General features: G+C 40.2%; 1 protein-coding gene across 5 annotated transcripts in view; it reads left to right on the forward strand.

The window, feature by feature from the left end:
• Positions 1 to 1,365: 1,365 nt before the first annotated feature.
• The window catches only part of tspoap1 (TSPO associated protein 1), a 71,492-nt gene continuing 46,631 nt past the window's right edge, over positions 1,366 to 26,226 (forward strand). For all 5 annotated transcript variants that reach the window (XM_028596360.1, XM_028596362.1, XM_028596363.1 and 2 more), the window contains exon 1: positions 1,366 to 2,352. In XM_028596360.1, coding sequence (XP_028452161.1) covers positions 1,441 to 2,352 — 912 coding nt within the window. In that variant the 5' untranslated portion in view covers positions 1,366 to 1,440. The remainder of the gene's footprint in view (positions 2,353 to 26,226) is intronic.

Raw genomic sequence — 26,226 nt, forward strand, 5'->3', positions numbered from 1 at the left:
CAGGCACATGAAGGCGTACGTGAAGGCATCACTGGTTCAGGACGGGCCGCTGGGCACAGACTGTGACACGAGTGCCACAGATAAACAACAAACCTCTTCTTGCATGGCTGTATTGACCTTTAACAACTAACGTAGTAAACAGTCTCAGTGTTGTCAGACAGCAAATTTAAATGCAGACGAAAGTAGCGTGGTTGAAAGAGGATGACTCCACTGATGAAAAGTTAAATATAAGAGTTGAGTCCGCTGAGAGGTGAGTTTGATAACGAGTTGTGGCTAGAAAACATAACGGTAACGTTGAGCTAACCCTGGCTAACAGGATGGAACGTTAGAAGCTAGTGGTCAGGACTTGTTCCAGCTCCAGTATACTACAGACTGTTATTCACGTCATTAGCGTTAACTACACCAGCATCAGCTTGAACATGTACTAGCTAGCTTGGTAAATTATGCTAGTTAATTAGCCAGTGACCGGACAAGTCCCCATCCTTTGTAATATGAACCGTATCCCGGGCACCGCTAAATTGAGCTAGTGATGGGTAAAAATGATAGCTAACGATGCATTGCTGTTTAAGCTTTTTATTGGAAGTTCACCAGTTCACTTGTTGCATCCTCAGCTGACTGTTAGGTTCTGCTCCAAAGCATTAGCTCCATTAGTCGCAGCTCGTGCTGTTTTTGTTTTTACGTTCTCATCGGTTTAAAGGTTGTTAGTTCTGTCATCCATCTGCATAAACATCTATTAACGAGCAAGGTTTAGAACGGATTAACATATCAGATATAAATACAGTCAGAATTTGCTTGGTAAGGCGTCTGTAATGAAAAATTGTGTGTATCTACACAAACTATGTAGATACACACAATTAAATTATATATTGGTTGGACTCAGTGTAGGAAATTAAAAAATATAAATTTGCGGGGCACCACTTTAAAAAAATGGTTATTAGTGTTTAGGGGTATTCTTGGATTTATTGGGGCATTTTTGCCCTTTGCCCCCTGGTTGGACTTAACATTGCAGCTATTGCCACGGTTTTCTTTAGACCTCACTGCATAGAAAGAGTTTCCAGAGGCAAATTATCTCTCTCTAAATAACAAAAGAAGAAGTTTTCATTGGTGTATTAATTGTGCATGCTTTCCTAATGCTCTTTTAAACCTCTTTTTTTCCCTAATCCTTCATCTAACAGAGAGGACCAATAGTGAAATCATCACCTGCTTTCAACATGCTGGAAACATTTAATTTCCTGTTTCTACATTCATCTAAAACATTTGAAAATACCTGACCATTTCTCCAATTCTCTGACACCCTCCACTGTCTCATCTTTCCAGTGACCTGGTGTGATAATTGTATGCTGAATGTGCAACAACCCCCCCCCATCACCCACCTGCACTTCCTCTTAGTTCTGATGCATGGCCCCTTTTTAGAAATGAATACGTCTCGCTGTTCCTTGCATGTTGTGCTGTGAAAGTGGCATAATGAGGGAAGACAGGGATAACCCTCTGGCACTGTCATCCAAGAAACCATGCCAGGGCCAGAAGGACTATGGACAGGAGCTAGAGAGGCTGCGTGCTGATTGGGAAGCAGAGAAGAAGCAAACACTGCAGGCCCTTGGACACCTCTCTGTGGAGCTGAGGCACCTGCGTGAAAAAGCGGAGAGGGAACAGCAGAGGGCTGTGAAGGAGCTGGCGGCCCGGCGAGGGTGCCAAAAGGACAGGCACTCTAACAGATACCAGTGTCTGCTGGCTAAGGAGGGGAATATTAAAGACCGTGGACAATACACTAAAGTTGAGTCCAAAGATAAAGAGGCTTTTTGTCTGTGCAGTAGAGAAACATACACAAAGCTGGAGCAGTTGCTGCTGACGCTGTATGAGAAGATAAATGGTGAGCAGGCAGTCTATAAATTGCATCACAGGCAGGAATTTGAGCTAGAAAAGGCCGTCTTTCTCTGCCACCTGCTAGAGGCCCATGGAAGACTGTTGCAGGGGAGGCAGAGAGCAGGACACCCCAGCTTCATTTTCAACAGTGTGCCAAGAAAGCCAAGTCATGAAGACGGCAGTAACTCCTGTCAGAAAAAGCCTCTTCTAACCTACTCCAGGGCCTTGCCACAGAGATTGCAGACTGTCTCCCACTCACCTAAGAAAACCAAACAAGATCGAAGAGAGCAGCCTTTAGGGAGGGACGTCTGTGCAGCTGAGCTCTGCACCTCCGCTGCATTCGGGGACACCTGTTGGAGCCGCTCTCTGAATATTTGTCACCCTCGCAACGCTCCCCATGCAGGCTGGGACAACCAGCCCTCCTACTGCGCTGAGTCCTTTGGGTCAAACAAGTCATCGCCTTCCAAATGTATGGAGAGAAACATGGAGGTAAGCTATTTCATATTTTTTAATTCTGCATGTGGTTCCAAAATTAAGTAAGTATGTACAGTATTGCTAGCATATTCTCTATTAACTTTAATTCAGAAACTGCATCAGTATGCACTTCCATACAATATGTTGGTGGCAGACTTGGAATATACTATAGAAGTGTAATGTCTTTACACTTTTCTTTGGTGGACTTGCTTTATACTCATATGGACTATGAAGCCCTGAAGGATTTGTGGCAAAGTTATTTTGAATATATTTTTTTGTAAACAGTCCTGTGCATTTTTAATAAGCTCATATGCACAAAATATAGATATAGACGTAGGCTTATGATTATCTAAACATAAGCGGATCACCACTGTAATCATACAGGAATGTAACCTCACAGAAGCTGAACTGCTAACTAATAATGGTCGTCAACTCAAAACCTATATATTAGTTTGATGTGGCACACACGGCACAGGCTGCATCACAGAACATGGCATAATGGAAACCACAGTCATTGCAAATCAATGACCACTTTTTTTCCCATAGATCTTTATACCAATGGGCTGAAAGCCTGTACCAGGAGTTGGTATGACCACTGAGTACCCATTATATACAAACCAACTGAGGGGTAAACTATTTAGGCTATACTAGCCAACTCTCTGTCTTCTTTATTAGTAGTTTTTGCATATCAAGTAGCCTCAGTCAAGTGAAGACCGTGTGTAAATAATTCTCTCCTCTTTGAACTAAGCTTAGTATGTGGTATTATCCTCAGGCACCACAATTTTGTAAAGGCAGCAGTGGTGCCTAGCCAGCAGCAGTAAGAGAGCTTAACACCAACTGGAAAGATTTCCATGAGGAGTTTTTTTTAACATTTAGACTTCACTCTAATACAACAACAAAAAAGAACCAAAACCTAGCTAATGTTGCAGGCTTTTTAGTTGTCATTATGATGCAGGATATGTTAAAAACATTTGACCCTTGTGTTGTTCTCGGGTCAAATTTGACCCATTTTTTTTAGGGTTGTGCAAAAAAATTGATTCATATTTATATCGCGATTCAAGCTCTACTGATTCAAAATTGATTCATAGAATTCCAAAAATCAATTCATAAATATATTCATATGATTCATATATATATATATATATATATATATATATATATATATATATATTTATTTTTTCTTTTCATTTTGTAATGGCGTCTATACTATTGTCCTGAAATGAGTTTAGCTCGCCATTCCCATAGATGGCACTGCGATTCACACTGACGCCCGGGCACTCTTGCATAATCAAAGGAAGAATGAGTGCAGAGGAAGTAGTTTAGTTGGCACAAAACAATGGCAAACCTCACAGAATCATGCTATATGCAGGCTTTGCAAAGCGAAAGTTAAGTATTTTGGAAAACCACAAACTTGAGAACTCACATGGTACAACATCATCCAGAGATTAACATTAAAGATGTGGACCAACAACAACCTAAAGTACCCAACATGGCAGTCAGCCAACGCACTCTCTTTCAATGCTCTAAACGCCCACTCTTTTTATCTATCTATTTTAATCTATTTTTATTTTATACTTCAATTAAATGTATTTGAAAGCTGGCCAATGCTTGGCACTTTGCAGTTTTTAGTTGTTTTATTTTTGTATGAAGATATATAAAGTAATATCAAACTACATTTAATTTGTTGTTTCTTTTCTTTTTAATTGTATGTCTACTGCAATCACATGGGGAAAGTAACTACATTTTCATACTGCAAAACGTTTTTTTTTTCATTGAGAATCATTTTTGAATCAAAAATCGATTTTGAATCAAATCGTGAGCCTAAAAAATATTGAATCGTGACATTTTCTGAATTGTGCACTCCTACATTTCATCATCGGAATTATGGGTTTCTTTGAACCAAATTGCCCCAAAATAACATGAATGCGTGGATGTACGTTGTATGGAAGCCATGTAACATTCTTGGCAGGTAAAATTAATGATTACTTTCATTGAATTGTGGGTGGGGTTTTTTTGTTTTGTTTTTTTCAATTTTATAGCATTTGAAATAAACTCATTCAAATTCCTCTGATCTTAACCGTCAAAAATAATCCACAATTTCTGTTTTGTTAAACAAAAAATAGGTATTATGTCATTTAAATTATGTTCATTGACCATGTATTTAAAAAAAGCGTCGAAAAAAGTGACAAAAAACATTTAAAAAAACATGTAAAAAGAGTCAAAAAAAGTTCATTTGTAATTTTGACCCGAAAGGACAACAAGTTTATAGTCTACAAGAAGACAACACAAGACTTAATATGACTGGTGTGGTATGGTGTAAAATTTTAATGTTGCCAGTGCTACGGTTGTCAGAGAAGAAGAATTGTGCAAGATGTTAACAGAGAGGAGGGTTTATGACGTGTGGGTGGATCTGTTTATGCCTCTTGTTGATGGGCAGAAGCGGGTCAGTGTGTTTCCATCTCTTAAATTTTGTATTGAAGTTGTCATAGAGAGGAAATTGAATAATTAATCAAAGCCTCGACTGTGTCTAAAGAGCAGGGCCCACTTGCCTCATATTTCTTGCATGCTCCTGCTATTATGTCAAGCTCATTTCTGTGCAAAGCATATGCTGTTTGACATGCAGTAGGTTTTGCTGACTAGATGCCTTTTCTTTGTTTTATGCTCAGTGAGATATTTACTGTATTGTCTGCTGTAGAACATGTGATAAGTACACTTGCTGGTGGCAGTGGTCATGTGTGCAACAGTGATCTCTTACCATTTCTTTCTCTGTTGGTTGTTTTGCTGTCAGCACCTCTTTCTCCCAAGCAGAGTACATTTATATTATTAAAGGAGCTCAACCAGAATATAAATAGTGTTCAGTTTGGTTTTAGTCTTTAGGCTACTCAAGCCATGGTCTTGTGAGCACACTGTAATTAATAAGGGAATAGACTGAAGCTGTGAAATGCAACATAAGGGCAAAGTAAGAAGTTAATTTCTGTCTGATTGAGGCTCTTCATTTTTTGTACCTATCTGTCTATGAAAATTGCCCCCATTTCTTGTGTTACTGAGTGACCATACTACATATCAGTACATTATGAAATGGGGATTATAGACCGTTAAGGGAAAATGAATATCACTTTCATTTTCCGAGTGAGCCATTGTAAATGATCTTAGTGTTGACTGCACTGGCAGTGTACCAGAAAAATATCAGTTGAAAACAATAAGGCAAACGTCTATTTTTAACTTTGCTGCAACCAGACATGGGTTTTCTAACAGTGACCTTTAAAGGAAGAGGAGGTAGACTGTCACCTTTTATCAAAGCAGCCACACTCTAAAGCTTCAGCAAGCTTTGTATCAACAACAAAGCAGTCACAAAGTGTTAAAGGTCCAGTCTATAACGTGTTTAGTTGTTCATTATCAAAATCTGTATTGCCCGTTCACAAACTTGTCCTTTTTCATGAATATTTACCACCCCCATCAATTCCAAGTATTCCTATTGGCTTGAAATTTTACATTTGCATGAACTGGGGTAGATGCTCCATATTCATGCGCCATCTTGAAATATGTTAGCCGGTGAGGGACCTACAGGATATACTGCTCCGCCTTTCGCGTTTTTGCTGTCACATGATAAACTCACAGGTGCTGCTAATGCTGCTAATGGGAATCCCACTATGGTCACGCCAAGACCCGCCCTACGAAGCAGCTAAATTGGTTGGGGTTAGGCATTTGACCTCGAGTCAGGGTTATGTTTGGGTTAGGAGATTGGTCAGGGGATAGGACCTGTACATGTAAGCATGGACGCCTGGCCAATAGTAGTGTGTGAATACTATTGAAGGGCGGGTCATGGCATGGCCATAGTGGGAAAAATAATATCGCGCCCCAGCAAGTTTGAAGAAGGAAACCTGGAGGACCACACGTATTCAAAATCCAAATTTCAGGAACGGGAGTCTTCTTCTTTGTCCAGAAAAAGAAAAAGGATATTGAAAAGAGCAAGAGACCGGCTTTTTGAAGCGTGAAGGCTACCGTAGTTGTAATACGTACTTTGAACTGCGTGGTGCGAGAGAGTTGACCTTTTAAAGTACATTTTGGCCTGCTGTAGAGGAGTTGAATAGGCTGGAAAAGAGGCGTTTGGAGTGATACCTGAGATTAATGTGTAACTACATTTTACCTATTGTGACATGTATCAATGTATTTCAGCAGAGGGAGATTTAATTAAACTGTTCATTAATTTGCAACATGCTCACAGTGGCCTTAAAACAAACAGAGATACTGTATTAAGTTTGAACAGTATAGCAAAATATATACCGGATGATAAATCTCCATTGCCTTATGGTGAAAATGATCCTTAAGGTACTTTTAGATAGCGAGCATTTGCATCCGCCTCCTCCATTTTTTCCAATGTGAACACAACAGCAGCTGTGCCACTGCAAGGAGAGTAGGCTGCTGCCACTATTGTGAACATAGCTGTTTTTTTCTGCATGAGTTGATGATGGTTGAACTTTTATAAATTTTTTGCCTGAGTTGATGATGGTTGAACTTTTTCAACTTGTCACTAGGGATGCGCTGATCCATTATATACCAGATCAGTTTCTGCACCAATACTGACCTTGAAAAGTGGATAGGGTACAGTCCATAGTGAGACGGTTCACATTAAAGACAGTTTCTTTGTTTTGATGTCATAACATTTTGTATTTCCGCTACCATTTGCATACATTCAGTCACAGTGGGTGATACAGTACTTAGTGCCACAGCAATGACTGGCCTCATGTTACCCAACATGAAAATGATCCCAATACCAGTACCATGAAGTGAGATTTTAAATATGGGTACATGTGTACATATTGCTAACCATTTCTCAAAGTTTAAGATACAAACTGCTCTATTTAGCTACTTGATGATGAGATTGGAGTAGGTGGATAGCAGCAGCCTATAAGCGTGTGGTACAGGTTATTTATAAAATCGGAGGTAGCTGGTACCTACTGTACATCAGTGTGGTTGCACCCCTCTGCCGTCCATTTATAATACAGAACACAGACGTTGCTCAGTGGCAGACGCAGTGTAATCCAGTCGCTGTCTGGAAGCACCTTAAGGATTTCTTCTTCTTCTTCTTCTTCTTCTTATTATTATTATTATTTTTTAACCACTTAACAAATGCCCCTGTTTTTTGTGCACAAGCTCGACAAAAGACACCCAAACTATTACTATTACTACTATTACTATCAAAGAGTCTACAGAGGTACAAACATGGTAATAAAGTAAAATGTAAATTTTTTTTATTTCATCTCTTCTTTTGTACTGTTCTGTAAAATAAGCCACAGTAATATTGGGATCTTAAAATATTTTACCCAGATCGAATTTTGAGCCTTTTGTGCTTTCAAATAATGTATGGTTTGTCAAGACTGAGTGAGGATTTAACCAGACGGCATCCCAAATAACTTAACAAGCCCCCCTCACAGCCAGTATTCAGGCCACTGCTCGTTAAGGCGATTCATTAAGCTGCTTTGCTCATTTGATAAATAAATAGGTGAAGTCCCTGGTAGTACCTCCTGTAGTAGAGAGGAGGGCAGCAAGGCTAAATGACATAAGTTGTGAGAGTTTATTTTTAGCATCGTCAGATGCTACTGCTTTACATGTTTTTTTAATCTCTGTGTCGAAGGCTAAATTACACATGAGTAGCATTCATTACCTTTAAGACATCTTATTTGTTTCTCTAGGGCACAACTGTAGTAAAACATTAGAATTAGTCTGGATTGGACACACTTGTTTCTCTGCCTGCCTGCGTCTGCAGCCTCCCCGTGTTGCAGTGTGTACTGCCTATTGATTGTTCAAGAGGCAGCCAACATCATTCCAGCGTCATCTCCATGGAAACATGCTCTAGTCGCGGTAATGATTGGGCCCCGTCTCAAAGCCTGCCTTTTTGTGATAGGAGGATGGAAGCAGTCCTCCCTACCCCCTCCTCTCAGCGACACTCGCCGTCTTACACAGACACATTTTTCCCTTCATCCTCTTTCTTCACCTTTTTATTGCGCTGTAACCAAGATGGGATTAACCAGCCTGTCGGGTCTTATTGCATCTGGATGAAATTATTTTTTACACGGCAACATCAATGAAGATAGACTCACAGCTGAAGAGTCAACATGCCACCCACATCCCAGCCTTACTGAGAGAACGGGGACTGGAGTAAAGAGACCTGTTAGTTAGATAATTTTCTTGTTTTTTTCTGCATCGCACGTCTCTTCTTGTTTGCTATTTCAGTTGGGCCTCCATGCGCTATTTCAGCATTACGTATGTTAAGTGGACTGGTGTTTTTTTGCCTTTTCTGGCCAAGTACTTCTGACAAACCCCTGTGAGATGACCGAGTGGTAAGGCATGAAGAAACAGGCTGTCAGTGCAGTGAGCAGAACTCTGAATGCTATACTGTAATAAATACTAACCACAGAATGCTCAAGAAGGCTACCAGGACGATGACAGTCATTGAATTGCCTTCACAAGCCAAGGCCGAAAATATGTAAGATCCCTTCGGAGCTGATTGTCCTCATTTTGGATAACGTCACAGCGCAGAGGAGGAGGAGGAGGAGGTACTTTACAACTCATGATTTTGCTGTTTTTATTTGTTTTGGATATGGCACACAGACTCTTGCTCTAACAGATTTTAAACTCCCACTTTAAAAGGATTTCCAAATTTGAGACTTGGTAATAAGTTACCAACAACCATGGCAATAACAGTTCTTTGCTTGGTTTCAGACACTTCACCTTAGCTGTGGAAAAACAACACTCCTGCTTATGAACTGCTGGAGAAAGAGAAGACCGTGACATCTTTAACATTTTAAAGTCAACCTGCCACAGCTAATCTCTGTAATTCTCGTCCAGCAAATGAAAAGCCTGCGATGGCTCGGTTATGCCTGGGTACCTCATTTAGTCATATTGATCCCGTCTGCGCTGTTTGACTTTGACAGAGAGTGATGTATGACTTGTGCACTCGGCCTGAGCAGCCAGAGCCTGCACCGGCACACACAGAGATGGAGAGCCAGGAGGTGGCTGAAGCTCTTGGGCAACAACAACAGCAGGAGTTGAGGGGTTCAGAAGAACAGAGTAATAAGCAACATGGTCTCTTGGACACGGCAGTCCCAACCACAGCTAATATCACAACATCATTGTTGGGGAAAAGGCACCACTCGCTTTATGCAAACCTCAATGGTTTTGAAGTGGAAGGCATACGCAAGGTAAGTTTGGAACATTTGTTGAGTCTTCCAGTACCATTCTTGATGGTTAACATGAAAGTGTTTGGGGCCTGGAGACATGTGAGAGGCGTCCCACTAATCTTAAGAGAGTAGCAGACATAGTCTAGTGTGTTAGAGCATCACCAGTCTTCTTTAAAGGGGTGATAGAATGAAAACCGATTTTACCCTGTCATAATTGAATAACGACAGTTCGGTGGGTAAATATGACATACATATAAGCTCAAAATCCCATTGACACCCCTTTTACTATGAAAATCTCATATTTTGAAACTGCCGCTGAAAACGGGCGAATCTCAAAGCTAGTTGCTTACGTAAGCATCTCAAAACCTGTACCTTTGTCACGCCCATGAGTGTACTAAGAGAACGGTCACGATTTTTCCCCATTGTATTGAATGGGACATATAGCTAGTTAGCTAGCTGCTCCTCCTAACAAGACCCTGAGTTCATAAAAATACCTTAACTTCAAATCGGACACAATGTTAGCTTTATAAGACATTGGGGTAGATGTTATATAAGTGGCGTGATGAAATTCAAACCGTAAATATATTTTAGTTATGCCAGCAGCCGGCCGCGGAGCCCCGGTGTAGTAATCCACAAAGGGTGACTTTGCCCTGGGTATGGAGCCCAGCAGGCTGCCGCTTTCTCGTCAGACTGTGTGGAGCTCCTAAAGTCCGACACGTCTTACCAAATTTGCAATTAGCCATAAATTTTCCTAAAACGAGAAAACGATCTGAGCTTTATATAGTTGATTTCTCGCATAAAAAAGTCTCAGAAGTGAATTTGGTAACGAAACTGGAATATCTGTCTCTGTATCGCGTCTCTAATGTGTGTGTATGGCGATTCGCTCAACCAATCAGCGCGCATCTCTAATGTGTCCGTATGGCAATTCGCTCAACCAGTCAGCGCGCAGCTCATCTAGATATTCATGAGCATACCATATCTGGAAGAAGAGCTGTTGTTACAAATAGGGCCAAAACACAGGGATGCATAAGGGCCAATAAAATATCAACCAGACCATTTTCAGCCCAACCATTGTTACATACCCCATTAGGAGACCATAAGGAACAGTGTGAAATACCCTATATAATCATTCTATCACCCCTTTTAAAAAACAAAACATTTGATGGTAGATTTTTAATCAATTTCTCAAACTATGGTTGTGTTTTTTTCACATTGCAGACTTTAATATATTGTCTGGTTCTATGAAATATATAAACCAGAGGAATTTTAAAGATACAGGATTATGCAAAGTGAGTTTGACACTTTTACATCTTAGAACATGCAGTTGGATTATTATTTGTGCTGGATTACAGTGATGTTACACTGAATTTGTGTGCGCAGCACATTTTCTCGACATTTAATCTGGGACAGAGCTGTAGCTGCTGTCGTAGAAACAGAGGGTTGGAAGGCAGGTATTATACTGACCTATTGTGACAGTGTCCCTCATTTCACACCTCTGCATATCCTGTTAGCACAGAAGATCTACTTAAAGGTCCCATGGCATGAAAATTTAACTTTATGAGTTTTTTTAACATTACTATGAGTTCCCCCAGCCTTCCTATGGTCCCCCAGTGGCTAGAAATGGCGATAGGTGTAAACCGAGCCCTGGGTATCCTGCTCTGCCTTTGAGAAAGCTCAGATGGGCCGATCTGGAATCTTCTCCTTATGAGGTCATAAGGAGCAAGGTTAGCTCCCCTTTCTCTGCTTTGCCCGCCCAGAGAATTTGGCCCACCCATGAGAGAGAGACATCATGGCTTTCAAACAAGCAAAGTAGCAGTTGGTCAAGGCCACACTCCCACCCTCAACCTTGACTTCAGATACAGTATTAGGGGACCACTAAGGCCTATATAAAAGAGACTCCAGATACAGTATTAGGGGACCACTAAGGTCTATATAAAAGAGACTTCAGATACAGTATTAGAGGACCACTAAGGCCTATATAAAAGCATCCAAAGAGCACCATGTCATTGGACCTTTGAAAAACATTAGTAAACCAATCTGATTTCCGTGTCTGTGATTGATGCCCATATAGCTTGTATATTGAGAAACATCACTGTAAGAAACTATCAGAATAATGCACTTACTGTACATTACTCCATCCCACTAACAAAATAGATATTTTATTTTTAATGTACCTGTAACAAATAACAAAATCCAGTATATTTTTGTAACATCTGGATGATTTAAATGTGTGTGGTCTAAAGACAGTGAGTAGATACAGTATAAAGGTTGCAAATAGTGCCTTGTTGGGTAAAACAGGCAGAACAATGTCTCCATGCTAGACTGGAACATGTAGGCATGAAGGCAGCTCAATCAACTTGCCACTGAGAAACTGTAGCTGGAATATAGCATCATGCTCAGCAAACCTCCCAACTTCCCTGCTTACTTTTCCCTAAGAAAGCTCCTTTTTACTCCGGTCTCTGTACATATAATGAGCGACTATAGAGCTCTGGATGCCCACAGACCGCTACAATGACTTGTTCCTCCATTTTTGAGTCAGCATTGTCAGGACATTGGGGGAATCTTAACACTGATAGGCTTTCGCGACCCAGCGATATGCGATTTTGTTGCTAGAGATTTTAACTCGTGCCATTCGTGACAGTATTTGTATGCCTTTTCTATCTGTTTTTATCTTTATTCTCAATCATTCAGTCAACTTTCTTTTGCTGTGGTGTTTTCAATTGCCTGGTATTACTATTGCAGTGGCCACCGTTGCATCGGTCATTTAGAACCATTATAGAAAACCTATATTAGTGTGTGAACACACTTTCCACTTCATGAAAGAAGTAAGCATGATTCCTCTGAAGGCTAATGAGCTTGTTGACTGTGTGGTCCTCTGTCATCCTAACTCTTTTAACACCTGTCTGGATACCATATGGCAGCCTCTCGAATGATTGATGGGTTTACACACTCTTGAGTTCCAAATGGGGCTACAAAGAGATGATGTACAACTAAAACAATGTTTCTCCTCAATAACACTCCTGAAGACAGTTATTTGTCCTGATTGACCATGTATTTAGCTGTGATCTCTCCCTGTGATTGTGAAGCTAGGGCCTAGCTGACACACTCTTTAAAAGTGGTATTTTTAAAGTGTACTAGTGGCCAGAAATCTTTGTACCTTTGCCACACACAGCCGCTGCCCAATCTGTCACTGTAAACAGTTATTCTGGAGTCCTTATACCAGGATAGGCTGTTTCGCTTTGGAGAATGTTCCAGCTAGGGTTGGGCAAAATACTAATTAGATATTAATTGAAGACACTAGATATCATCTTACATTTTGGATAACGTGAAATGACAGTATCTTTTCCTGGTTTTAAAGGCTACATTTCAGTAAAGTGATGTAATGTTCTAAACTTGCCAGACTGTTCTAGCTGTTCTTTTATTTGCCTTTAAATGTAAATGGACTGTATTTATATAGCACTTTTCAAGTCTTAACGACTACTCAAAGCACTTATACATAGTACAGGAACCATACACACACATTTATACACTGATGGCCGGCATCGTGACAATTTGGGGTTCAGTGTCTTGCCCAAGGACACTTCAACATCGGACTGCAAGGCCAGGGATCAGGGATTGAACCACCGACTTTAACACTCTACCACCTAAGCCACAGCCGGCCCACTTAGTTATTATATCCACTTTACTGATGAATATTTTATCAAAAATATTTTATGAAGGCAACAGTAGTCAACCCTATAATGTTGGCGCAATATCGATATCGAGGTATTTAGTCAAAAATATTGTGATATTTGATTTTCTCCATATCGCCCAGCTCTAGTTTCAGCTCTGACAAAGTGCTGAAGCTACTCTTTGTTTATATCTGGGGTGCTTCTGTTCACCCTTACCTCAGTTAGCCGGGGCATTTCCTGCCTTGTAAAATAGTGCAAACGTAAGAGTACTTGTCACTCAATCTAGTGTCAGCTGTGATATCAGCAGCAAATATAGGCTTTGATACCTTGTCAACATGTCACTTACCCTGCTGTGGATATAATGACAAAACTAGTGCTCAGCAGAAATCCTGGAGATCTGTTCTACCCTACTCAACGCAGCTCTATTAAAAAAAAGTGCAGTGAGATTTCTCAGAGTAAAAGGCAGTAATGAAAGTCACTTCAGTACTGTTCCATTGCTAAATGCAGCTACATGCATTGACGCCAGCCCTACAGGTCACCACCGACCTATTTTGTACCTATGGGAGAACTGAAAGTGGAGCAATGTGTCTGTATAAAAGACCTGATTTTACCATTTAATGTACTTTGCCTATAATCCTCTGAAATTAATCCCACATTTCAAAGAGGATGCAGTCTTCCACTTATTGTTAAAATGTCTATACCATTTTCCAAGTTCAAGGTGAAATATTCACCTTACAATGATATAAAACAGGGAACAGCAGCAAATCTCTCAATGGAGAATTTCCCACCAGAATTCTTCTTTTGTCAAAACAGATTAGTTTTCTTTCAATAAACTAATTGATTAATTGACTACAATTGATTGACCACAGTAAGGTTACCGTTTTTATTTAATAATTTTTTAACGATCCAGATAACATCTGTGTAAAATTTTTTCCTGTTGCTGATTCTATATGGCTTCTTTGTGTGTGTGTGTCTGTGTGTGTCTGTGTGTGTCTGTGTGTGTCTGTGTGTGTTATTGGCCAGCCATGTAATGACTTGTGAATAATTGATAGCGCAGTGAGAGGGGAATCTCTGGAGTATTGGTCTCTTACTATCCCAGCCCAAACATCTTTGTCTGTCTGGAGTCTGGCTGCAGACTCTCTCTACAGAACAGTGGTCAGGCTTTGTGTTCGCTGTCACATTCACTCGGAACTGTAGAGCCAGGACTGTGGGGTATTACTTCCACAACATACTTGGTGCTGTACGTGGGATATGTAGAATACAGTATGTCCTGTTGATCAGTAGGCTTTTACTTCAAAGTATTAAAGTATCAGTGGTGCACAGACTTGCTGTGACAGAGACTGAAACGTGAAGAAGTAGGGCTGGGCGATATGGCCAAAATCTTCTATCTCGATATAGAGGTAATTTCATACCTCAATAACGATAAATATCACAATATAGCATGTTTTCTGGTAATTAAATAATAAAATAATCTATATGTAATATCCACATGGTAAAACTTATTTTTGAAATAAATACTTGACGAATGAAAAGTACTAAGAATTTTGGTGCAAATTAAACAAAGGATCAGGACATAAAGTGTGGTCCGTGACGTAAATATTGGCCAGGCCGGCCTCTGGTTTTTCACGGCAGAAACGATATAGAAAAATATATACAATTGTATCTCCCATCCCTATGATGAAGGATTTAAAGCTTTTTCGAAGCACCGTTGAAAGTAAAAATATACGCCACAGTCAAACACCAGGATTTTTGCAGTATTGGAAATGCTCTTTATCACTGCAGCTGCCCTTTAAAAACTAAAGTAAAATTACCATCCCAACCGTGACGCAGACCTTATCAGCGGGTTACCTCTATATGAGTAGCCCAATAATAATAATAATAATAATAATAATAATTCAACCCCTTCAGGCTGATTCAAGACCCCTCCGCTTCCTGCATCACCCTGTCGGGGTTTCTAATTTGCAAAAATGACCGACCGGCTCGCTCTACTGTACATTATCCCTTACTTTTTCATCTGTTTTTGAGCCTGCAGTGTTTGCCTCTTTGGCTTTAGCTCAAACCTAATATCACACAGGGGTTTTCTGTCTCTCTCTCTCTCCATGTTTACATTCACAAGCCTGCATCCAGACAGCTAAATATTGGGCGTCCTCAAAGGGCTCTCTGCCGTCTGTGACATTTCTGCGTAGTTTGGTCCTGCTCCCAAACTGCTAGCGAGACTAAACCCCTGATTACCTGTTTTCGCCGTCACAACGGGAAATACTTTTTGCCTGAGGGAGGAAAGGGAGACTCATTCAGTTGACCCACTGAATGTCAGGAAAGGTCACTTTCATAACTGGAGGGCCTCTACCAGATGTACGCTTATTGAATGTGACTTGTAAAGGTTTGTAATAGGGTCTAGACATTTGAATGGTGCAGCATTGTTGTCAGAGACTTATTGGCTGTCTTAAGCCTCTGCTGTCCTGTCCGAGACAGCATGCGTGTTTTATTAATGGCTCTGAACAAATGATTTTATGAATGTTAAATGTACAGTATCTGCCTCATGACTGAACACAGGTATGACAGTGTTCAGTCATTTAGAGTGCTATTACATCAAACTCACTATTTCAATAAAATGTTGGCACAGTACTGGTGATACAGGATAGGGAATTCCCAGTGTTCACTAAGAATTTGTCTCTACACTGCAAACATCTGGGGGAATTTACCAGCTCTTTATCAGTGAGCTTGTGGTGACGAGATGCTAGCTGGGGAAAACTGCAGTGATGACAGGGACAGAGTAAGAGGAGGGTTTTTTGGCAACATTAAAGAATGGCGACATTGACATGGTCCTTGCGGGGCTGGTTGGAAGCATTTTTTCAATTAATGTTATGCACTTCCATTTCTGGCTGAGTGCATTGTAGTTTGTGGAGGTCAGCCCAATCTGTGGAATGAAACTGGCTGAATGCTATGCCCATATTTGTCATTTGCTCACTTTGATTGTTTCTATCAAAGCTTCAGTTCACAAAGGCAGTTTAACCTCAGTCATGTGAATTTGTCTCTCATGGTTAAACCTGTGGAAGGTCGGGGGAGAAACTAATCATCTCCACTACATTCTGTCTCCCCTCTCGATTTTCTGCTGACACTGCACTAAATGGAATAATCCAGCGACCCCTCCTTCTGTTCATCTTTTCACTTTTTAAAAATAACCAGATGTTCTCTGCATGTCTGACACCTTGTTAAGCCCTCGGAGGATTGTGACATTTTTATTTGTGGACTGCTAGTATGGATTTTAATTACTGTGTTGGTAGGGCAGTGTTGTTATGGCTTTGTAAGAAAGAACCTCCAAGTCATAATGGAGACAAGATCTGAAGGCTGATCATAATTAATGTCACGTCTACCATGCATTGCAGATGCTAAAACATACTTACCATGGCTGCCATGTTGATTTCGTAATTTAGATTAAGTGTAAAATCAAGACTGGCATAGCAGTTGAATTAGCCCATTGCTACATGACAATACATGGTGACATGACTCTAATAATTAGAAAACCCATCCCTGGATGTAAACTAGATCATAGTTCATACCATATAAAGGTTATCTTCTGAAATGTATGCACATCTTATATTCTAAACATAGGGAAGGGAACAAGGCACTAACAAGCAATTCCAGACAGTGCATTTCATTTTTGAACAACCTCACCCAGAGGACGTCTGTATGAGGTGGTAGAGGTAGATTGCTGGATGCATGGGGTGGAGTAAAGGGGTGTCTCATGTTGGTTCTTTGTTCTCTAACGCAGCAAGAGAGACCACCTAATCTGTCACCGTCAGGTACCCCGGGGGGATGAGTTGTGATAAATACAGGAGGGGATTTGAGAGGACACTTAAGAGGGCTTCTTCATGACTTATATATGAGTATAGGGAGAGAGCTGCTGTTAAAAAAAGAAAATACCTTGGGCCACAAACCGCATTGTGGTTATTTTCATATGTAGTTTTTTAAAGAGATATACACTATCTCTGCTTTGTTTGAGACCACTGCAGCCTCCCGGTTTCCTAACGAGAAAGTTTTTGCAATGCCGCAGATCTCATTTAAGCTTCAGTCTAGTTTGTTGTTCTATGAATAAGGTGGATATTTCTACCATTGTGTATAGTAATAAGAACAAAATGCATGCTTCGAAAGCCTATAGAAATAATATGTAGTAGAGCATTGACAGCAAACATGGCTATTTTTTACACCGGCAAATCCAAAAACAGTGGAGTGTTGAACCACAAAATGTGTATATAGAGTCAAATAAAAAAAAGACTACAAAGTATTTTCTGTTGTAGAATATCAAAAGAGATTGAGTATTGAACTTTGTTCATGTCTTTTTGAGGATGTCTAACAACAGGGCAGTTCAGGAAACCTCATTAGAAAACCACTGATGTTATGTAGGAGACAGAGATAAAAAGCGACATTGATTTGGCTCTAAATTGTAACGCTTCACTGATACTGTGAAGTCCATTAGTATCCACTTCAGTGGTCGGGCTGCCATAGCCTGTCTTTGCTGTTTATAGTATTTCTGTTTCTCGCCTCTGCTGGTAATTATAACTGAGTCAATTCTCTGACCATGTGGTGTTTGAGGGTTGGGTCAATGGGAGGAGGCCTTTCCCATTCCATTATTGCTGGGAGCTGACAAGGTCTGGATTAATTAAGGCACATTTCCAGATTCAGCAGACTGCCTCCATCATGCCAATCCTCTGGGTGACACTGCTGAATGAAACTCAGCAGCAAGTGCTTGCAGGTTGTGCACTATGCTTTTTATAAAAATGAATCATTAAAGATCAACAGCCAGATTAGAAAAATGTAGGATGATCATAACCTGACTCCAGAAGCTCTCACAGTAGTTATTTTTCAGAAAACTGAAGAACATTTAAAAAAAGAAACACAAATATGTATCCGTCTCTTTTTTTTCTTCTTTTTTATTTAACTTTATTTATTCAGGGAAGGTTCACTGAGAGGCAACCTCTTTTGCAGGAATGCCCTGATCACATTCACACAGTTCCACAGTCATTCCTGGAAGCTGCCCGGTACAACCAGAGTCTGATCTGCTGGCTGCTGAGCAGCTCCACAGGAGCGGTTGGAGGTTAAGGGCCTTGCTCAAGGGCACCTCAGTGGTGGTAATGGGGGAGGGACAAGCGCTGCTCTTTCCCTTTCCCCACCCAGATGTTTATCCTGTCGGTCTGGGGATTGAACCAACGACCTCCCGGTCACAAGCTTGCTCTGAAAGAAGCTGCCTCCAGTAGTAGTTGTACTGAGACACATTACAAAAAAACAATGATTATCATATTGCAGAAATTCCTATCCTTTAAGTAAGCTTTGTGTTGTTTCTGTGGGAATTATCAAAGAACACTGGCAACAACTAAACCAGTGTCAATAAAGGTTTTCATAATTTGTACACGTTTCAATCTATAATTGATACCATTTTGTTGTAGACTCTGGGATTGCTTGGGTTGCAGTTTTGATACAAACTGATGCAGCTTTAATACTGCCACATCAAATATCATGTCCAACAAAGAGTTAGCAATGGCAAAACGTGTGCTTTTGTCTGTGTGTGCCTATGTGCATGTCTGTGTCTTTGTCTTGCTGGCTCCTTAGAGGCTTATAGTGGGGGATTTCTAGCTGTCAGCTAATAATGCTGATGTTGGCGTTTCTGTGAAACCAGACTGTAGACATTTACATACGCCTTACAAAAGCTTGCCTTGGATCCCAGACAAAAGGATAATCTGGTTGTGGGACCTTATGAATAAATAAGAATAAATCGAACATTTGATGATCTATTCAAATCTTTGTTGATAGGTAGCCAAAGTCCCCATATGTGTCTCTTCTCCTTTCCTTATAGCCTTTAAATTGTATTTACATTTATTGTCGTTTCCTGACTTGCTATTATTTTTCTGCTTTTTTTGTTCTCATCAATACTGCAAAATATATAATAATAATACATTTAATTTATATAGCGCTTTTCACGAACTCAAAGTTGCTTTACAGGGTAGGTATAGATAAAAGCTCAATGCAATGCAAATTAACAAAAACACATGCAAATATACAAAACACAAGCAAATAGAAAAAACATCTTTGCTAATTTGCCAACCCATGAAAAAAAAAAATGCTGGAAAGTTAGAAAGCACAACCAAATTCATAAGCATACTGCAAGTCGTACAGAACACAACCGAAAGAATAAAGTGATGAACATACCCAGACACACCTGGGACATGTTATTTGCTGCCATGGTTTGTGGCTCATGAAGTTACTGTAATTGATTAACTGTTAGTTTTTTCTAGGAAAATTAGGAAACACGGTAAATAGATTTTCCTTTTTATATTTTTTATTTAGAGATTGAATTACAGTGTTCAGATATTATTTCAGATACTTTGCTGTTAATCTAGTTAGCCTGTGTTAGCCTTTAGCTGATTGCTAGCTTACCTTACCAGTTCAACTCTATATCATGCAATCAGAATGTTTAACGAAAAAAATGTGCAACATTAGTGTATTTCTATTAAATTAATTATACTGTTTTTAAACTAATTTCTGTTGTGTTCTGTGTGACAGCTTTTCTGTGGTAGATTTTTCTATATTGGCAGCGTGTTTCTATATTTGGTTGCATTTTTTAAATTACTTCCATATTTGACTCCGTAACTCTGAGTTGTTCTTTTACCCTCACATTGATATTCTCTGTGTTAGCAGTTTTATAAGCTCAAAATAAGACTCGTCCTACAGCAAGAGTGGCCAATGTATTTGTCATAATAGACTGGTTTATATCTGCTATTTGTTTCTTAATCTATCCATGGTGTTGGTGGTGTTTGTGATGCTTCTCTGCTTTAGAGCTTGCAATAAGATGCCCAAGCAAGGAAATGAATTCCAGAAAACCCAAAGCCATTTTGATTTAGCCTTAGAGGCATATAAAACACCAACTGACCCAGATAACCGAGAGCCAATTCAGTCTGCTCTCTCTTTACAGAGCTCAGTCTTCTCTGTGTCAGCTTGTTATAAGACATACTGTATAGAAAATGCGAGAGGATAATAAGTAACAAATCACTCTTGACGTTTCTCTTTGTTACTCTTTTATTTTAGTACTTAACTCAAGTAAGGTTGTTTGGATTGACCTTTAAAACTTTATTTTATTAAAAATCGGATCACAGTGACTCTGCGTTGCTCCAGTTGCATTTACTAACAAGGCCAGTAACATATTGGTGCTGGAACCACCTGCTGTGTTGGCAAATTGTGACAGCTATGTGATGGTAGAGTTTGTCCTTCGGTGGGTATAGGGTTGGGTATCTTTGGAGTTTTTCCGATACCGATGCTAAAACGATATTACTAAAAACGACCACGGGATGGGAAAAGGGTACTTTACAATAACTTTGAATGCAGCACGAGGCTGTCGAGTTTCAAGTCCTGCAGTCAGACTGTTACGTCCCGCTGTTGTAATCCTCTACAGTGAAATACCCTCACACTTTACACCATTTAGCTGTCAGCATTGTAACCGTGTTTACTCCAGCTGCTAGCTAACGGTAGGCTAACGTTACATGCTGTTGAATGTAGTGTTAACTAGCGTCACCTGCAGCGATGCTTGTGTTGCCTCTAACGTCCATTTTGGAGAATCAGAGAGAAGCCAGACTTTTAAGTGGCACCAAAATTAGGCACCGCATTGCTATTTGGTCCAGTAGATACCGGTCGTTAAGGCACCGGTGCCGTATTATCACCGGGTCTCGGTACCCAACCCTAGGTGGGTATACTTAGAGTTTTGATAGTCCTTTTCCCAAGTGGAACGTGCAACATTGTTTGGTTTGATTATCTGGATTAGTGTCTTTCACTCATACAGAAAATCCAGTGTCACTGTAGGTTAAAGTGAAAGGGGCTTCAGTCTGAAAAGCAATTTTATGGACCATAAAAGCACAAAGTGATTCATCTCCTCTTCTTAGTTAGAGAAAGCACCACACAATTGTGTTATGATGAAAATCTGACCCAGATGCCAAAGAGGTTTTTCACAGCACAACATATCTCACACCAGCAATCAGTGAAGCTCATCCACCCTGCTTTTATCAGCTGCAGTCACACAAGAGCTCTCACAGCAAAATCAGTCAGTAGGACTATGATAGGAATTGGACATTTTGGCTAACTGTGCAGTTATTCTTACTGTACATATTGCTTAACCACATCTTACTTTGAATCTCGGATGAATTCCTACTTAATAAAAATAGAATAATCAGCTTTCCCATATTGGCCGCTATCGATATAAGAAAATTATAAATTAAAAATTAAATGCTTAAAGTATGGTACGTGATGATGTGTTCCAGGCCCTGCAGGCTGTAGATCATGGTAAGCAGTGTCAGTGCACTTTGGGTTTTATAATCAGGACTCCCTTCAGTTGTCTGCTTGTATCCATGATGATTGCAGACCCATTAAGCCCGTCTTTCCTGCCCAAAGCTCTGCTGACAGACGTTTGTGTGGGACCCCTGCCCTCCTGCTACTGAGTTACATCTGCCTCGCTTACTGAGCCAGGCCCACATGAAAACGGCACTGCTACGAGAGAGGAGCGCTGGCTGAATGCTAATACTGTGGCCTTGAGTGGACCTCACCACCTGCAGCCCTTTTCTGTGGCAGCAAGAGAAGCTGCAGTCTGTAAAAAGCCAGCATTACCTCATGCCTAAAGAAAGGCCTCCGGTGTATTTCCTTGTGATTCCCAGGGAACAATTACAAGACATGGACGGACTCCAAGATAATTAGAATCAGAATGGAGGCAGTTGGAGGCTGAGTTCACTCTGGCTGGCCTTCCTTTGAGGTAATTGATTGGGCTTTAGCATCATTGCCCTGAGAGGAACACTGGGACATTGGGACCGGCTCCCTTTTAACTGATGGCAAAATAACTCAAGGACACGAAGGTTCATCTGAGAGCTGGGGATAACTCTCTTTGAGCCATTAAAGGATGTTTTCTGTGCTAGTTGTAGTGTTTGAGCATCACTTCAATGACATTTGGTGGTGTCCTTTTGCCATTGGCTTGGCGTAGCATACGTTAATAATAGCATCCTGTGGTGGTGTGTCACCTCTAATATTATTAGTTAGTACCTAATTACCTAATTAATTAGTTTTTTAGTACTTTTCTACCTTCTGTTTATCATACAGTAGGACCAGCTGTAGTTTGGAGCATTATTTCAGTTCTTAATTTCTATTCTAACCATTATCTCAGAGATAACAGCCTCACTGTTTTCTGATCCACTTTCCTTTGCTGTCCCATCAGAGCTGTCAAGTGTGCTGCTGTGCTAACAGCAGACGGCAAACTCAACACTTTGAGCTGCTGCTTCATGTTAAAAGCTTTCCACTGGTCTTCAAACCTTTGTTTCCTTAATTTTGTACCCTTCGTAGTTACAAAAACAGACAATCTCTGTCTTTTTTTCCTCTTATTGTTTTTCATTTTTTAACTTGTTTTTGATTTGATTTAACCTGATTGAATTGTTTTTTACTTGTTCCTGCTATTGTGTGCTACTTTGGTCTGTTTTTGCAATGCTGCAAACCAATTCTCCCATGCAGGACAATAATTAACTTAACCAAACTTGTAAACCCCTGAAAGGCCTTTTATTATCAAGCAGCAACAATAATTATTGATTTAAGTACCGAGGTTAGTGACTGACTGATTTCTCCTTGTTTGATTGAAAATTATCAAGATTTTTTGGGATATTATCAGCAGATCAGTCTAAAATATAGAGAAGCAGACACAGTGAACTGAGTAGATGATGAGGTGCAGGCAACAGGTCTGGAGGAATGCAGGTGTCCCAACTGTAAGGAAAATTCTGTTATGTGGAAAATCTATTCATTTTAATCTGGTGCTTAAATACAGTGTCATTTTGTTAGGGTCGTGTGGAGCTGATGCCAGCTGACAGAGAAGTACACTCTGGAACGGACGCCAGTCAGTCCCAGGGCTGACACATAGAGACAGATCCCGTTCTTAAACCTTTCTACCACCGATGTGTTGCCCTTTTGATGTATACCCTCCTATTTTTACCTCTTATGAGTTTCTCCTAATGTCAGCAATTTATTTTTAATTCATTCATGCTTTCATTTACACCTATGGGAAATTTAGAGTCAACAATTAACCAAACCCCTGCATGTCTTTGAACAGTGGAAGGAAGCCAGAGAAAGCCCACACTAACAAAACACAGAAGAGCCTGGAACCCTCTTGCTGTGAGGGGACATTTATGCTTTTTAAATGATTGAATTGTTTTTACTATATTCACACTGAAAACAAGAATCATCATATTTGAATAGATTTTAAGAATTTACCAGATATTTTTATTTGGAGCACTCCCTTATCCCTAACACCATGGTACAAGAGATAAGAGATAAGCAGCGTCCCTGAAAAATTCATGTATCATCAACAAAGCAAATGGCCGGGTCATGAAATGCTGTTCATAGGTTTTTATGACAAGCTATACACATTTGTGTGCAGCTTCTCTTATGTGCCCCAATGCATCATCTAAGGAGGATGAGAGGAGATTCTCACACACTATAGTATAGGGATAGTGTGTTTTTGTGTCTCTCTCTCTCTCTCTCTCTCTCTCTCTCTCTCTCTCTCTCTCTCTCTTTTTGGCAGCCCTCTGTTAAACTTACAAACAAACAAAATTACATAGAAAATATTTTTCATCACAAGAAATTTAACCCCGTGTTAGAATTTCCCGTTGAAATGGTTTCAAAATTGGGGTTTGATTTCAAGGAAATCTATAATGACTTCATTGTGAAGTGGTATAAAAGCTTCCGTAGTTTTCTTGTCGAATGTGTGATGCGCAGTCATGCTTAACCAAAATGAGTTGACATTTTGTCCCACAGTATTTTAGCTGACGCCAAGATGTGCCCAAAGACAACATTCAAGTTTAAGAGAATGTAGTTGCTGAATCACAGCCTGTATCGATTATAAATGTCGTCAGTGAAGCATCTTTTTTTGCCTACAGTGTCAAATAGCGATCACATCTTTGCTTTGACTGCAAGCTTTTCACAACTAATTTAGACAGTATTGGAAATTTACTTAAAACATGCTCTTATTTTGGGAAGCGGCTGTGGGTCTGACCATGACCAAGTGATTTTCCTTTTATAGTTATGCACGCTATATCTCATGCTACTACTTCTACAGTTTTATGTATTCTTTTTATGCCTCTGTGCCGGCGACAGCTGTGGCCGGAGGCATTTTGTTTTCGGGTTGTCAGTCGGTCTGTCAATTTCCATTCTTGTGAACGCCATATCTCAGGACCCCCTGGAGGGAATTTCTTCAAATTTGGCACAAACGTGCACTTGGAAACGAGGATGAACTGATTAGATTTTGGAGGCCAAAGGTCAAGGTCAATAATGTGACATCACAAAATTATCAAGAATTCCTACGCTAATTATGCCAACATTTCCCATAAATGTCTAATAAGGTAAAATTATGACATTTGATATCCAAAAGATCAAAGGTCAACTTCACTATGACATCATAATGTTCTGCAAAAACACTTTTCTGGCCATTAGTCAACATCATAACTCAGGAACAGAAGGGGAGACATTTGGTCGGTGAATTAGTTATTACATCCATGTTTCGCCAAAAAATACACTTTATACCTTTTTATTAAATTTCTTCAAAGTCTTCACTACATATATGAGTCCGGAAAGAAATGGATGTAAAGTGGGACTTTATAGGTTGGCGGAGGCAAACAAACGCAAGGCTTCTCAACAGATCATGTGTTAATGATTTCAGTCAAAATATTGTGTCCGTATGGTCTCACCCTGAAAACATATGGTCTTTCTGGCACTAGATTGTAATCCGCTAACTAGATATTTAGACAGGATGTCCAATGGTACCATCACAATAGTACTGGAAGATGAACTGGAGCCTCAGCTGCTGGTTTGGTAAACAGCTGGTCATTAGTCTTAAATAACAGGTACAGTAGCATTAAAACCCCTCCAGGGAGCCACCAGATCCCCCATCATCTTTAGTTACCATGACAACATAATCCCACAAGATGTCACATATTTTTTTTTTATACAGCACCATGTCATCAGGATGTTTAATGTAACATTAGTCTTTTGTGTCGTTAGACACATGTCATTGTGGCAGAGATCCCCAGAGTATTATGGAGACAGGTTTACCGGTGTTTCACATGTGGAGCCATCTGTGTGCTTTTGTTGAGATGTGTGGTCTCCCACAGTCTAGGCACTTGGAGAAACACTTTCCTTCATCTATCTGTGGATACCGAGTAGCTGTGGGTACATGCAGATTAGCTGACCACAGGTAGCATGAGGCAGTATTTAGGGATGCACCGAAATGAAAATTCTTGGCCAAAACCGAAAACCGAAAAAGAGGAAACCAAGACCGAAACACCGAAAGAAATTATGCCAATTATTAGTACCATTGCATTTATGGCTATGACTGTGTACTAACTTTACTAAAATCAAGGCATTGCAATTGTATAAATTAATATTAAAGTTTAATTAAAAACAATATCTAGCAGAAATATGGCTACAATCTGATAGTCACATACAGTATATAGTACCCTAAGAACAGAATAGCTTATCTATTGTTATTATTATTTGAGGAACTTTCTTGCTGGATTTCACTGAACATATCAGCCAACGAGGGTGCATGCCCCTCATCTGGTGCAGAGAGAGTCTTTTTTTCCGAGCTCTGATCTCCTCCTGCGCTGGGCGCTGCTCCGTCTCCGTCTCCATGCGGGTTCTCCGCATCCATCGCGGCCTGGATCATTTCTTGTGCGCCCTGCTTTATTTCCGCATCCAAGTAATGGTCTATATAACGCGGATCAAGTATAGTCGCGATGAAGTGCAGAGGATCCGAATAGATCTCACTGAAACGTGTGCTGACAGACTCTAAGAGCGTACTTTTCATTGTTTTCACTCCGTGGCCCGTCTCAACCTCTTTGCTTAGGAGACGCTTTGCAGGTGGAACGGATCGGGTACTGACACACGTGCAGGTCGCGGTTTCTGTTTGCGTCGTCACAACATTTCGGCCGTATTGTTTCGGTGATAAAAGTATTTCGGCCAAAAAACGA

This window comes from Perca flavescens, chromosome 13 (assembly GCF_004354835.1).
Source record: "Perca flavescens isolate YP-PL-M2 chromosome 13, PFLA_1.0, whole genome shotgun sequence".
NCBI classification, from domain to species: Eukaryota; Metazoa; Chordata; class Actinopteri; order Perciformes; family Percidae; genus Perca; species Perca flavescens.